This window comes from Penaeus monodon, chromosome 16 (assembly GCF_015228065.2).
Source record: "Penaeus monodon isolate SGIC_2016 chromosome 16, NSTDA_Pmon_1, whole genome shotgun sequence".
NCBI classification, from domain to species: Eukaryota; Metazoa; Arthropoda; class Malacostraca; order Decapoda; family Penaeidae; genus Penaeus; species Penaeus monodon.
In genome coordinates, this window is record NC_051401.1 from 46,549,662 (window position 1) to 46,566,194 (window position 16,533).

At 33.1% G+C, this 16,533-nt stretch overlaps 1 protein-coding gene across 1 annotated transcript; it reads left to right on the forward strand.

Moving 5' to 3' along the window:
* The first annotated feature begins 1,382 nt into the window (after positions 1–1,382).
* On the forward strand, positions 1,383–16,306 carry LOC119583072 (membrane-associated tyrosine- and threonine-specific cdc2-inhibitory kinase-like). Its single transcript, XM_037931581.1, is given in 12 exon segments — positions 1,383–1,526; positions 2,372–2,386; positions 2,388–2,505; positions 2,671–2,772; positions 2,775–2,856; positions 3,415–3,616; positions 3,963–4,092; positions 6,505–6,668; positions 6,969–7,080; positions 14,804–14,911; positions 15,439–15,466; positions 16,276–16,306. Coding segments are annotated over 12 exon segments (1,179 nt in total). The 5' UTR covers positions 1,383–1,439.
* Positions 16,307–16,533: the final 227 nt, after the last annotated feature.

Genomic DNA, 16,533 nt, shown 5'->3' on the forward strand with positions numbered 1-16,533 from the left:
TTTTTTTTTTTTTTTTTTAAAAAAAATTATTTTTTTTTTATTTTATTTTTTTTAAAGTTTTTTTTTAAATTATTTTATTTTAATTTTTTTAAATTTTTATTTTTTTAATATTTTTATTTTTATTATTATTATTAATTTATTATTTTTTATTATTATTTTTTATTTTCTTTTTTTTATTATTATTTTTTTATATTATTTTTTTAAATTTTTTTATTATTTTTAAATTTTATTTTTTTTTTTTTATTTTTTTAATTATTATTATTATTATTATTACTATTATTACCATTATTATTATCATCGTCATTATTATTATTGCTCTTGTTGTTGTTGTTGTTATTATTATCATTGTTATTATTTTACTATTAATATTTTCATTATTATTGTTATTATTATTATTATTATTATTATTATTACTATCATCATCATTGTCATTATTAATATCATTGCTATTCATTATTATTATCATTATTATTTTTTATTATTTTTTTTATTATTATTGTTATCATTATTATTATTATTATCTTATTATTATTATTATTATTATTATTATCATTATTGTTATTGTTATTAATAATATTATTAATACTATCATAACTCTTATTATTATTCCTATTATTATTACTATTATTACTATTATTATCATTGTTACCATTATTATCACTATTGCTATCATCATTATGTCTATCATTTTTATTGTTTTTGTCAACATTATGGCTAATGATTTCATAATCTTTATTATCAATGCTATGATTACTCTCAGTGTCGGAAGCTAATTTCATTATTATTTAATGATTATTAGTGATATTATTATAATCATCATTGTTGTTGTTGCTTTTGTTATAATGATTGCATCTGAAGTATAATATACCTTATTATTTCGTTATTATCATTAGCATATCACTTCTGCACAGTAAAAGCAGATAATTTTGGTTAATATCATATATTGTTCATCGTTTTCATTTTTGTTATTGTTGCTATTGCCCTCAAGAACGATTTTCCAACCGGAAAAAATCATTGCGCAATACTATATATTATTATTATTATTTTCCCAAAATGAAGAAATATAGAAACAAGTGTGCCATTTATATGCAGAATTTTATGATTAAAAATCTTCTCCAAGGATACATAAAAAATAATCAGCCTAGTAATAATGAAATTTAAAAAAAATAAAAATACAACACAACAACAACAAAAAACAACAACAACAACAAAAAAATTAAAATAAAATAATAATAAAAATAATAATAATAATAATAATAATAATAATAATAACAATAATAATAATAGATAAATAAATAGATAAATAGATAAATAAATAAATAAAAAATAAAAGTCTTTAGGCACGTGAAAGAAAAAAATTTTTAGCGTTCGTATCCCCTAAATTCGCGCATGCGCCTTGAGCCTCCAATGTTTATTTTGATTTTTGTTTTGCCGCGAAAATGATCTTGGTAGGTGGAAATGACACCTCATTTCAACGTCCCGCGCCAGTATTTGTTCCAGAACACAGAACTCTATCCACTAAGAAGGTAAGGAAGTGCGAGAAAGAGAGAATGGTGGAATTAGATGAGAAATAAGAGAGAAAATAAAGGTTTTGATTTCGGCGCCCGGTATTCTCCCCCGTTGTGGGTCTTGACCTTGAAATTCTGTTTTTGTTTTCGGGGTTTTTTTCCCATTTCGTGGCCCTGAATTGTGATTTTTCCTTTGCGGTCATGTTTTTTGTGTGTGTTTTTGTTGTTGGTATGTTATGAAAGTCGAGTGTAAAATGTCTTAAGTGTGAGATTTTTAAGATTAATGGAGGCGTCAATGAAGGTGAATTTGAAAATATTTTACAGATGAAGATCATTATAATAAAAAATGCTTATAGTTTGAAGGTTTTTTTTCCTCAGTTTTATGGTTGTATTTCTAAAAAGTGTTTTCTTATTCCTGGTTAATTACCAATCTGTTATTGGATATGTTAATATGAAAAAATGGTAAATGTTAACACAGCTGCAGTGGATTTCAGAAGAGATTTGTTCTTATTAAGTCTGTGTTTTCTGTAGATTCACTCTATCCTTGATATCTTACAATCCTTAGCCCATTCCAATAGTCTTGGTTTATTAATACTACTTTGCCAGGTAATATATTGTTTGTTGTACTACTCCAGAACTATAAAAAGTACAATGCCATTTTCAGAGTTGTGTGGTAATTTGTAAAAAATTGTTTATTTAGTAGGTTAATCACTACTATAAAATGTGTAAAGAAACCAATTCAAACTTCTTACTTTTTGTTTAGCAAGTGAATATAGAGTTATATACTGAAATAATTATGGTTTTGAAAAAGTATACAGGTTTTGGGGTTTTTTATGAATGACGGTGGTATTTTTACATTCCAGTCTAGAGGTACACCAAAAATTTGCACCGCCCCCAAAAGCCCCAGTGAAGAGTTGTCCAGTCACAAGAATATTTCCGCGCATCAGCGACTACGACCGACCCCAGCCAGTGTCTTTCAGGGATGATTCCGACACATGTAAGCTGACCATAATACAGAGAAGTAGATTTTATGTTGTGAATAAGAACATTTGATAAGGTTGATATTTTGATGGAACGATTGTTATAGTACTAATAATTTATCTTTTATTAGATTGCAAGCCATTAACAATAATAGTAACGAATCCTCTGTTTCACCTGACAGCTTTTATAGTACAGAGTCCACTGTACAGTGCAGAAAAAACAGCACTTTACTTTGAACAGTGTTATGCCATTGAGGAGAAACTTGGCGTTGGTTCCTTCGGGGAGTGTACCGAGTCCGAAGTAAAGAAGATGGGAGACAGTATGCCTGCAAACGCACCCTGTTAAGATTTCGAGGGGAAGGTGACAGGTAAATATATTTATCTGACTTTTGATTCGTACAAAAGCATGTTTTTGGCCGTGTGCATGATAAAATTTTTTTTCTGTCACGAGTTATCTATTATGTCTTTCCTACTGCAGTGGGTATTAACCCGAAAAAGGATAGAGAATGTAAAGCATTGTGTGTGTGTGTGTGTCTTTGTGTTTGTATTTGTGTGTGCACATGACAGGAAAAAAAGCAAGACTCAAAATTTCGTAATATGCAGATGAAAAAAGGAGGAGATAAAATGGCTTTAGCCACTTTTGATATATGAATCATGTGCATCTCAGTATAATAGTTTTAATTATTTTGTACCCACAGAATGGAAAGAAATTCAATATTTCACAGTATGGAAATAAGGGGACGCCTGTTTTATTTGGGGGGCGACCCCACCTAAAAAGGGTCCCCGAACATTCGGGGGTTTTGATGGTATATTTGCATATATCACTCTGTTTTTTTGTTTTTTTCCTTTTCTTCTTATTCTTCTTATTCTTCTTATTCTTCTTCTTCGTAAAGCCATCAGCTAAACATGCCTTTCTATATCTACAGGCGGAGGAGAATGGAGGAAGTCCAGAAACACGAGAAACTCCCAAAGCACAAAAACTGCGTCGAGTTCTATCGGGCTTGGGAAGAACGGCAACACCTGTACCTTTTGACAGAAGTTTGCCGCACATCACTAGCAGACATGGCTGAAGACAGACATGATCTTCCAGAGAGTGTTGTTTGGGATTATCTAGTCGATTTGTTACAGGTATAGGGGAATCATATAAACAGACTTTCTGTAGTAATAGTTCGGAAAAGAACACTTATATTTAACTTTTGGAGTATTTTGTTAACTGTTATGGACCCAAAAATTTTTTCCCCCCTTTTTCTGTAAGTTGTAACAAAACTTCTGCAGTTTAAACATGCCTTACCATTTATACTAGCAAAATCTGATCCAAGTGCTCAGGGGAGGGTTCTTCACATCAAAAATTCCTAAAATGTTTTAGATACAAACTCCAAGTCATTGGGTTGGGGGTTACATTCCCTTCATAATTTTCTTTTAAGAAAGTATACCCAATGTTTTACTGATTTTAATCTATTTTTAAATTTTCTAGGGTGTAAGCCACTTACACAAACATCATTTGGTGCATATGGACATAAAAACCAGAAAACATTTTATTGGCTACGAGGGTTATGCAAGCTGGGATTTTTGGTCTGTCTTGAAACGTCTCAGGTTATATGACTGTATTTTTTTTAAACAGTTCCCTTTAAATTAATGTGAGATTTCTCATCTGATTTATTATTATTTTATTCCTTTCTCCCGACATTGAAAGTTGTCTTTTTCATCTTTTTTATAAGTTCATTTTTATCTTTGCCATCATGCCTTCGGGAAATTTTTGGGAAAAGTTAGCAGAAACCATAATTTTAGTTTAGAAAAAACTTTTTTCCTTTTTCCGAGCAACTTTGATTTATTAAAAGGGCATTCTTTGACTTGCTTTTCCTTTTTTTTTTCATTTTTCAAAAAAATTTTAAAAAAAGTTTTTTTTCCCAAAATCCATTTATAATAAAAAAAATTTTTAAAATCCTTTGTGCAAGGAGAATGAAAAAATGCCATTCCCTGTGATTTGTTTTATTTTTATTTACACATAGATACCCCAAAAAGTATTTTATCCCAGGAGTCGGTACTGGGCCCCCTTTTATCCAATTTTTCCCCTTTTTCCCGATTTTTTGGGGAGATTTATTTATGACTATCAGCATTTTCATAACTTTACGATAAAATAACATAAATTGATAATAGATTAAAATTAAGGTTTTTTTTTCCAAAAAATTTGATGATAGAGAAATGGGGAGATAAAACTGGCCTACTAAATTTACCCTAATTGACACACTTGGGAGCAAACTCTGTGCAAAAAATTTTCAAAAAAGAAAAGTGGGTAAAAGACGAACATGCAAAAAGGGGAACAGACAAAAAAATCTACCCCTTTTTCCAGGGGTCCCTTATTTAACAAAAACCGCAAATGCTCTACTTCAACAGGGGCCTTGAAGGAAGCGTAAGGTGATCCCAAATACCTGGCCCCCGAGGGCATGAATCTCCAGTTTGGGGCGTCAGCTACTTTTCAGCCTGGGGTGACCGTGTTTAATTGGCCCTGACCTGACCCCCCCAAACGGGGGATATGTGGGAGTCCCCTCAGGCAGGGCAAGTTTAAACCCCCCCTGTGGGCCCAAATTTGGGGTTTAGTGGGAATTGTGTTTTGTAGGTTTGGGAGTTTTTTTTTTGCTCTTCTTTTTTCTTATTCCTTTTTCTATACTTGAGGGTTTTACTGTTGTCTTTCTCTCTTTTCTTTCTCTTTTTTTCCTTCTCTCTCTCTTTTTCCCCCCTTCTCTCTCCTCTTTCTCTTCTCTCTCTTTCTTTTCTTCTCTCTCTTTCTTTTTTCTCTCTCTTTCTTTCTCTTTTTCTTTTCCTTTTTCTTTCTCTTTTCTCTTTTTCTTTCTTTCTCTCTCTTTCTTTTCTCCTCTCTCTTTCTCTTTCTTTTCTTTTTTCCCTCTTTTTCTTTCCTCTTTCTCTTTCCCTCTCTCTCTCTCGCTCTCTCTTCTCCCTTCTCTTCTCTCTCTCCTTCTCCCCTCTCTCCTCTCTCTCTCTCTCTCTCCTTCTCTTTTTTCTCTTCTCTTCTCTTCTCTTTCTTTTCTTTCTTTCTCTTCTCTCCCCCTTTCTTTTTCTTTTCCCCTTCTTCTCTCTCCTCTCTTCCCCTCCTTTTCTCCTCCTCTCTCTCCTCTCCCCTCTTTCTCCTCCCTCTCTCTCTCCCCCTCCCCCTCTCTTCTCTCCTCTCCTCTCTCTCTCTCTTTTTCCGGGTAGTTGCATTACTTTTATTTTATACCTTTATAATTTTTTTCATTTTTTTCCTTTTTCCCTGCTTTTATTTTGTTTTTTGGTAACTATATAAAAGAGTGCTTTTTTTTTTTCTTCTTTTTTTTCTTTTTTTTTTCTATCTTTTCTTTTCCTGTAAATGTATCCCCATTTTGATTTTTTCCTTATTTTCTTTTTTGTTTTACTTGTAAATGTAATTTTTTTTCTTTTTTTTTTTGTGTGTTTCCTTTCCCCCACTAAAGTAAATTTTTTTTCCAACGCTTTTCGGGGAATTGCAGGTGGTATTAAAAGAGCTTCTGAACCCAATCCATCCGAGAGACCACAGCGATCAAACCTTAGTTTCCCATCATAAACGCGTCCTATTTCGCAAGAGAGTGAAAGATTTCTTCAGGATATCTGTGGTGTTTTAGTTGATTTTTTGTTTATTTTTTTTCTCTCTCCTCCCCTTTTCTCTCTCTTCTCTCTCTCTCTCTCTCTCTTCTCTCTCTCTCTCTCTCTTCTCTTCTCTCTCTCCTCCTTTTTTTTTTCCTCTTTTTTTTTTTCTTTTTTTTTTTTTTCTTTTTTTTTCTTTTTTACCTTTTTCCCCCCTTTTTGTGACACTTCAACATGGGCAGCATTTTTTCAGAAATAATTGATAAGTTTAATTAAAAACATGCAAATCTGGGTTTACTGTGAGAAAATTTTTAATTTTTATCTTCTTCTTTGATTTTTTGTCAAAGGAAAAACTTTCTCATAAAACCCCATAAAGATGTATTCAGTTCCAAAAATTTTATGTAAACTTCATTTCCCAGCTCATAAGGCCAAAAGGGGTTTCCCGTTGCGAATGTTTTTTACGGGGTCATTCTTTGCCTTTGTTGCGCTCCCAAACAACTGCGCAAGAGGGAGGTCTTGGGAACCACCCAAAAAAGTCCGAATGAATAATTTTGCTCCCACTTCAAACCATGGGATTTTCGAGGTATGGATATTTTACGTGTTTTACGTGCAGATGTTTTACTCTGGGGCTGTCTTGTTTTTAGGTATTTTGGCATAAATACTAAAGTTTTTTGCTTTTTTCTTCTCCTCCCCCTCCTCCTCCTCCTCCTCTCCTCCTCCTCCTCCCCTTCTTCTTCCAGTGAATATCAGTAATTCCCTTTTTCCTTTTTCTTTTTTTGGGTTTCTTTACTCCCCTGAATTAGATATAAAGTTTTACCAAACCTGCAAGGAAGGTTTGGATACCCAGCCTAGCTCAGCCCCTGAGTGATATTTCCACATCAAGCGTGAGCCAAACCTTTTCCTCCAAAAAGGGTTTCGGCAATTCCACACCTATATCCTCACTCTTAAAAGAACACCTGACTTTTTTGGGGTTCACCCCAGTATAAGGAAAACAGGTGAGTCGTGTTTGAAAGGGGAATATCATGAAAGGCTTTTTGTAGAAGTTTGATTGCACATCCGCATTTCGTTAGGGTTTGAGCAATTGCTTGCAAAAAAATTTGTCCCTTTTTTTTTAGATCTTTCTGTTTTACTTTTTTTAAATCCATCATTACAGACAGGTTTTAAGGGCAGTCACTCTTGTTCTATTCCCTTGAAAAATGTAAATTGTTTATTTTGCACAGTTTTCAGTCTTATATATTCTGCTTAGCATGAACAGTGCAATGTGAAGAGTATTTCTCAGGTTTTCAGTAATGCACATCATCTTTTTTTTTTTTTTTTTTTTTTTTTCAGCTGAAAGGGCAGTACTAGATTTGTTTAAAATTTGGGTTTTCTCCCTCCCTCTACTGAATGCGAGCCCAAGAAAACATAGTCCAACCTTCTCCGCCCCCCGCGTCCCCCTGCCCGGGCAGGAAGACCTTTCAACCAGCATTGAATGAGAGCAAAACTTCAACTTTTCCTGGCTAACCCCAAGTCCCACGAAATCGGGCAAGGGGAAACCGTTCAGCCTCTCAACCTTACCTCGAAAAATTTGATAATTATTTAATGTGCAAATCAGATGAGGAATAAAAAAAATTTTTTTTGGTGTGCTGTCCCTTTTTGGTTTGGGTTGATTCAAGTGCATTTCCCCGGGGAAAAAATTCCAAAAACCCCCCCCCCCCCAAATTTTAAAAGAAATTTATAGAAAAGGTTTTTTCTAAAAAATCTTATTAAAAGAAAAAAAAAATTTTTTTTTTATTAAGACCGGAAAATTCTCTTTAAAAAAAAAATTTTGAAATTAAAAGAATATTTTTAAAAATTTTTGCTTTTAGGGGTTTTTTTTTTCCAAATTTTTTTTTTGTTTGGGTGTTTTCCCGGTTTTTAAATTTTTGGAAAATTTTTTTTATTGTATTTTTGTTCAAAGGCAAAAATTTTTTAAGTGGTTTTGTTTTTTGAGAATAACCTTGTATTTCTTTTTCCCCCTGAAATAAAAAAAATTTTGTTAAAACCTCTTTTTTTGAAATAAAGAAATTTTTAGTACCCTACATTTTTATTTAATTTTTATTTTCAAATTTTTGGAACTTTTGGGAAAAAAATTTGTTTCCCGGCTTTTTAATATTTTTTTCCCCAAAGGGTTTATTAATATAAAATTTGGTTTGGGGGACTTTAAAGGAATTTATAAATTTTTAAAATTTAAATTTTTTTTTTTATATATATAAATAATTTTTTTATTAAAATAAATTTTTTTTTAATTTTTTTTACTAATTAAAATCTTGCGTTATTTTTTTAAATTTTTTTTTTTTATTTTTAAAAAAAAAAATTTTTTAAAAAATTAAAATTGAATCCTTTTTTGGTTAATTTTATTAATTAAAAATATTCTAAAAGCACCTACCCCAAAATTTTCATTTTTTTTTTAAATTTTACCCCCCCCCAAAAATTTTAAAAAAAAAAAAGGAAGAAAATTTTAAAAGATGGAAAACAAATTATGAAATGAGAAGGAAGTGTATGTGTTGTCTATCAAAAAAAAAAAAAAATTTTTTTTTTGGATGGGATTTAAAGGGGAAAAAGCAAATAGCAAAAGAAGTTTTTAAACTTTACATTGACTAGGTTTACTGTTACTTGCTCATATGTAATAATTTTTTTTTATATTAGGTTTGTTGTCAGATAATTTTTATTTCCCTTTTAAAAAAAACAAACATTTCTCAAATTGATCTCATCTTAAATATTTATCCCCAACTGTAGTTTCGTTTGGGAAGACGGGTTAAAAAGAGGAGAAAAAACGTTTTTTGGTTTGTTCGTTGGTTGTGCAATGTAAAAAAATATTTAAAGCTGTAAAAATTTATAATTTGGAAGAGATAAAAAATGGTTTGATTGAATTCCTTTACAGTTTTTTACAAAAACAAAAAAAAAGCAAAATTTGGAAAAAACAGAAACTTTAAAAAATCTTAAATTGAATTGGTAAAACATTAAAAGAGTTTTTAAGAAAACTGATTTTAAGGAAACAGTAATTTCAATATTAATAAAAAATCGCTGTTAGAATAACAAAAAAAATATATGAAAAATAATTGAAGTTTCAGAAAGATGTTCAGTTTAAGATTTTCTTTACAAATTTTCAAAAAATTAAGGATTTGAATGAAGGGCTAGAATATACCTCATTGAAATGCCCCCAAGTAAAGTATAGATGCAGGATTGAGAACATTTTTTACAACCCACTATATGAAAAAATTATTTGAATTTTTTAAATTTTTTATATTAAAAAAGGGTGTTCAAGGGCTTCACTTGTTAATTTAAAAAAACTAAATGAAAAAGATTATTTATGTAAAAGTACACTTTTTTGTGTTGTGGTTATTTGCATTAGACTCCTTTTTGGATTTAGGGGTTTTAGAGTTTATTTTTGAAAAGTTGTTAGGAGGCATTCTCATTATTGTGGATTTTTGTGTAAAATTTAATAAACAAGATTAAGGAAGAAAAACGGAAAAGGGGGAAGGAAAATAGCAATAAGAAAAGGGGGATGCAATTGCAAACTCAAGTTCAAAAATCAGCAACAAAAGAGAAAGGCAAAACAAAGGGAAACCCAAAAACCAGACGACAACATGGAGAGAAAAACATAATCATAATGAGGTGAGATAATTAAACATTGCTTCTTACTGGACATTTCAAGTAGCGTATACACATAAACAACACACCACCACACACACACAACACATATATAATATATATATATATATAATATATATATATTATATTTATATATAAAATATTATATTAATATATATATAATATATATAATGTTGTGTATAACACAATGTTGATTATTCATTTCACACCCCACACACAAATATATATATATATATATATATATATATATATAAATTTATATATTTTTATATATATAAAATATTAAATATTATTATATATAATATATATATATCTTTATTATATGTGTGGTGTGTGCGTGCGTGCGTGTGTGTGTGTGTGTGTAATCATGTGTGTTAACATACATTTTTGATAGATCATATTAAAAAGGGTGGGCTCCCACCAACTACATAATAAAGCCAATTTTCAAAAACTCTTTATTAATCCTTTTTCAAGAACTTTTCCCCTTTTCCGTCACCCTTAATGATCTCCAACCCTCTACAGAAAAAAATACAATTAAAACCAAATCACAGTATATCCCAAAAAAGAATATTTCAAGAGAAATAAGGAAAAAAAGTGAAAAAACAGAGCAAAGGGGAAGGACGATTTCCATCTCACGTCACTTGTCTTTTCCCCATTTTACCTTGCTTAAGCGGTGGGTGATTCACGTGTTTTTTCGGGTTTTTTTTGTGGTTATTTTGCCTTTTGAGACGCCCTGGTGTTTTTTGGGGGAGGGAGAAAACGTAGACGAGAGGGTGATTAAGGGAAAGGCGAGAGAAATGTGAGATAAGGGGGGAATGGGCTGAAAAAAGGCGTAAAAACGACGGTGTTTTCATCCGGGCTGGGTTGGGCCCAGCTTTCTGTAAACGTTTTTTTTCAGAAATTTTGGGCCGTTTTTTTGATTTTCTTTATTTTTTGTGAAGCCTTTTGTTGTTTTAAGAAATTGTTTTTTTTTATACTGTTTTGTGTTTACAATTTGGGGCCCATTCTCAGGGAAATTGCATTTTTTGTTGTCATAATGCTTGGGGGGTTTTTAAAATAACCATAAATGAAAAATTCCTAAAAAATCATTTTCTTTAGGGAAAGAAATCAAAAAAATGATTTTTGTTCATCTACTGCAGTGTTATTTGTAAAACAAACACATTCCTGCAGATAAAGTCCTGCAAATTTAATCTTTCCCATATGCATAGCAATAGAGTTGCCTGTTTTGCTGTTCCTGTGTTTTGTGAAAAACATTTCCCTTTAAAGTATTTTTTTATGTTTATTTATTTTTGACGGTTACTTAATGAATACGGGTGGGGGTCCAAGGTTAGCGCCAAAGCTAGGAAAAAAAGGAACCCTCTGGTGGTTTAGGGGAAGAGTTTGTTTATGGGGGGATTGTGGATTTACGAGTACCTTAAGGTTTTTGGGAGAGTGGTTGAGCACAGGTTCAAAATCGTATTTAGTTTTACCGAGAGCAAAGCCAGAGAGGGAAAATGGCACTTTTTCTCGTAGGCATAAGAAAAATTGTGTAACCAACAAATAAGTGTTCTAGCCTCAGACAGTGAAATGACAAAAATACTGTGCATGTCATGCCCGAGAAGTCCCTAATAGCATCGTATAGCCAGGTTTTTGTTTTTTTTTATAAAACCGCCACCCCCCATCACACAGACCACCACAGCGGTCTCAATTTTCTGAAAAATTTCAGACTTTTGGTTTTATTTGTTTTTTTATTCTTTCCCCTGAAAGTTTTTTTGTATGTATATGTTTGGGAGAGCAACAGTCCAAAAACCCTGGGGCTTCATACCAAAAAAAAATTTTTCTACCTTTTTTTTTTCCCCAAAAGGGAACCAAACACCCCCGTCAAACAATAACGGTATGCTCATGCTTTTAGCACCCGGGGCCCCCCACCCTCCTTCCCACTAAACCATTTCGCTTTTTTTCCACTTATACCCTCGACAGCCCGCAATATCTTTGTATTGTCGCTCAGTCTTTTCTTTGTTTGCCTCTTTTCCCCTGTTTCCTACACCATCCCCGTCGCAAGTTTTTCTCAAAATTTTTTTTCTTACATGACCAATAAACTTTAATTTCCTCTTTTTCAAAATGTCCAAAATCGGTCTTTACAATTTATTTTTCTCAGCACTTCATCATTCGTCTTTTCTCTGTCCAGCTATACGCATTACCGTCTGAAAACCCCAATTTAAAAACATTGACTTTTTCTTGTCTACTACTTAACCCCCAAACACTGAACCAATGATAAATTGGGAAAACAAAGGGTTCAAAAACCTCACTTTGTCCGTAAGGTAATGTTCGGTTTTTCCAATGTTATTGAGAGAAACTGGGGGCGCTTTGGCAAGGGTTTTCTTTTTTTTATCCCCGGGTGAATCTCATATTATTATTAAACAGCTCCAAGATAAGTGAACTCTTTCCTTTTTCCAAAATCATTCCTTGATTGAAACTTTTCATCATTTTTTCTTTGCCTTATTTTTAAACTTATGATTTTATTTTTTTTGGCATTAAGAAAAAACCACCCTTTTCCTTTGCTTCCTAACTTTATCTATGTTGTTGTAGTTCGTGTAGCTGGCAATCAAAACTATATCATGGGCGTCCCTCAGATTTGATTTTTTGTATCCTCCAACACCACAGTTCCTTCAAAATTCTTAGGCACCTCTATAATTGTTTCAGAATTATATTAAAGGGGTCGGAGACAGAATGAAAACCCTGTCGTACTCCTTTTTTGACTTCGAACCTTCTTTTACCCATAATGGTTCTTACACTGCTTGTTGTTGGTCTACAAGGCTTTTTTTAAATTGGTGATGTGTTTGGAAATTCATATCGTACAGTTATTCCAAGGGGGATATCGGGATAACAGTATCAAAAGCTTTCACAAATGATAAAAACACAGGTATAGGTTTTTTGATGTTCTCTTTTTTCTCTATGATCATTTTAAATTTAGAATCTATTTTGGTCCTTTTTTCAGGGCAAAACCGTTTGGGTTTCGCTGCAATTTCCTTTTAACTTAAATTTCATTCTTTCGCAAAATTTTTCAACAAATTTTGCTGCTGTATTTATTAAGGCAATTGTCAATTATTTTTTTGCTTGAGTGCTCCCTTTTTGGGTATGGGGTAAAGACTGATTTTACCAGTCTTCTGGCCTTTTTTTTCACCCCATTTTTTTGTACGAGTTTGTAAAGAATATTAAACATTTTTCGCCAGCATTTTTAAATTAGTCCTGTTTTTCATCTATTCCGGGGCTCTTTTTATTCTTTACTTCTTTTATGGCTTTTATAATTTTCGTCCAGCATGGCGGTGGTTCATCCTCGCTGTCATTGATTAAATTTAATGTTGTTGTTGATTTTTATTCTTTTTGTATAAGTTGGAAAAATTTTGGGATTCCTCATTTTTGATTTCTTTTCCATACATAAAAAAAGCCCATCTTCAGTTTTGATAGTGTCCATTGTAGGTTTAAATTTTGTGTGATTTTTCGTACCCCTTGGGTAGAGTTCTTTATTTTTTATTGAAGAACAGTTTTCATTTCGGGCATTTTTCTTTTAATTATTTTTCCTTATCTTGTCCGAATTATTCTTTGAATTTTTTTTTTTTGTTTTTGTAAATTTACTTTTTAAAAGGGGATTTTGATACCTTTTTATTTTAGGCATCTTTTGTTTAATTTCCCCCCAGTGTTTTTTCAGATATCCCGGGGGAATTTTTCTTTTTCTTTTTGGCGATAGTTTCTTAAACAGTGTCAGCAAGAGTTCTTTTCCTTCTTCCCCCAACTCATTTTGGGGTTTTTATCATCTTCACATTGATTTTAGTATTTCAAATTTGTTTGACACTGAAATTTTTGAATTGTTATCAAGAGTTTTGTAGCGAGCTTTTGAGGGGGTGTTGGACGCCCATCTTTTTGAGTCTTATTTTAAAGTCGATAGTTAGTATTGGGGTCACTGTTGCATCGACCAGGTCTTGTTTCGAATTTTTTTTGCAACTCTTCCATTTTTGGGTTTAGCACAATGTATCAAATTTTTGGTTTCGTGTTTTTTGTCTGGTGAAAACCACGTGTACAAGTGTCTTGGGTGGTGTTGGAACAAAGTATTGGCTATAACTAATTTTTTGTACTACAGAATTCAATAAAAAACTTTACCTCTTTCTTTTTATCTCCAAGGGGCCCAATTTTTTACAGGGTCATTTTTTAGATTTTTTTTTCCACTTTGGCGTTGAGGGCTCCATGATTATTTTTTCATTCTGTTGGGGTTGTTCTAAAATATCTTGGGGAGAGTTATAAAAAAATTCCCTTTTTTCTCACTTGCAAAATTGGTTGGGGCGTAGAAATTTTAGATCTAATATTATGAGGGTTTTTCTTGTATTCTGACTTTTTAAAATGCGATCATTTATTGGCTGTACCAAATTTGTATTGCATTTTTTTGTGGAATCTAGCAAATCCCGGGCTATAATTTTCCCTTTTTCTTTTAGAAAAAAAAAAAAATGTCTTGTTTCTTTAGTTTTGAAATTCCATTACTTTTCCAATTGGGCTCACTGATTCCTATTTTGAAGTTTTTTTATCCATTTCGTTACGACAGTAGTAATTTACCCTCTCTTTTTATTTTCCTTACTTCCCGTTCCGATTTTAAGTGTTTCTTAATTGGCCTTTTTCTTTTCTTCTTTTTCTTCCAATGCATATTTAACATTGTCAGTGGTTCCCCCTAACTACCCCCCTTGGGTAACCCACGCAGGGCGTGTGGTATGAATTATCGTTTCTGTATTTAATCATTGGTGTAGAGGTTTGTCAGGAGAAAATAAAATTGAGTGGAATCCCCCAGGCTCCTTCTCAAAACGCAGCTCCAACTATTGGAGGAACTATTCTGCCGCTTTTAAAACGTTCACTGTAATACGCCAACATATTATTTGGTGAAACCAGTAATAGTAGAACTGAAGGTGTTTTTTACCAGATATCCACGCCCGCTGCCCCATTTTTCACCGCAACCCTGGTATAGGGAGCTAATAGGGGCTATCCTTTTTTCAAGGGAAAACCCCAGGGGGCAGTTTATTGTCTTACCCGGACATAAAACCCCGTATCCTCCCCCTTTATTAGCAATTTGTACCAATTTACGAAAGTACAACATTAAGAACTCTGGGTTTTTGGAGCTGTTGGTTTTGGCCTTCTGTGGGGGTGTATGCAGAAGAAATTTTTGCTTTTGCGGTAAATGTGAGGCTGGAGCGTTTTACCCGCGTTTTTTTAACATTTCGGAAAAGTTTCCGAGAGCAATGCACCCCCCCTTTAGAGACTGTTCCAATTCGGGTTTTTTTATATCTTTCCTCCACCCCAAAGTGGGGATGCGTGGGGAAACCGGGGGGTTAAGGGGGGGGGGGGGTAATAGATAGCATGGGGCAAGGAAGCTGCGAAATAAAGAAAGGATTTATGAAAAATTAAAAAATCGATTTTTTGAAACCCGACCAAACATTGTCCGCGAACGATGTAAACAAAACAAAAAGCGTAAAAAACGGCAATTGAAAATACGGCGCCCCTCCCATTTTGAAACTCTACGGAAAAAGACGCGCCAATTTTAAAAAAATCACGGGATAAAACCCATCGCCGTAAAAAACTCGGGTTTTTACATAATCCACTCCCCTGTGGGAACTACAATCGTCCTAACCAAAAAACCGCCAACCTTAAACCCTGTGGTTTATACACACGTCTATATATTCCGTTGTAATATTTTCCCCTAGCCAGGGGCTACGCCCTTGGGACCCCTGGGTAATTATATGCCTACCCAGGGACTCCCCCCCGGGACCCCCGTTGAAAAACCCACATACCTTTATATCGCGATACACCGTTCCGTCTGTGGTCAAAATTGTTTGGTTTATAAAATTTTTTTTTGCCATTTGGGGTACTTGATGGGTTCTAATATCAGGCTGTGATGGGCAAATATCTATTTGTCCAAAATCCACAGCAGGGTTTTAAAATTCCCTAAATCGATGCAGCACTCGAAAAAACATTATCTTCTCGACGTAAAACGGTGCCGGCCTGTCAAAAACTCCCCTTGGCAAACGCCAGGCCCAATGATAGTATAAATAGTGTATTAATTACCAAAAACCCCTAAAAATGTTTTTTTTTTTTTTTTTTTTTTTTTTTTTTTTTTTTTTTTTTTTTTTTTTTTTTTTTTTTTTTTTTTTTCTTTTTACAACACGGAGCAAAACAAAGGGTATTGCCTATTGCTTTAAAGAGTTTTTCCGTCACATTTGTTTGGTCCCGCAAGGTAAACAGGATGGGGGCTTGCTCAGACGGTGTTCTACAGGCCTATTTTGGGAATTTTCCCGGGTTTAAAATAAGGCCCCGCAGATTTTAAATATTTTCTTCCTACTCTTTTTTTTATGCTCTACAGGTGGCAATGCCCCTTTTTTTCTCTATCTCGTGCATCACTCTTGGTAATTTTAACCACATTTCTATTGCTCTAAAGAGGGCAGTGTCCATTTCCCCCTATCTCTGTAACTTTTTGGTAACTTTACCGACCTTCTATTTTTTTCCCCGTCCCCCCTTTAGTGACACTTGGTGCAAACTTACAGCGACATTAAGAACTCCAGCTATGTGACGTAATATGCAATAGATTTTTTCAGCTTTTTGGGGTTAATAAGGCTTTACAAAAAATAACTGTAAAAATAAAACGGTGTACCACAACTTTAATATTTAAGCCACTGATCCCCTAAATCCACTCGTCCTCCTGAGTTTCAGCTCTATTATCCTCTAATACTGAATTGATACACTTTGCTGGGTGTGTGTTGGGCTCCCCACAACCCTCCCCGGGCAGTCGACATACCTTTCAT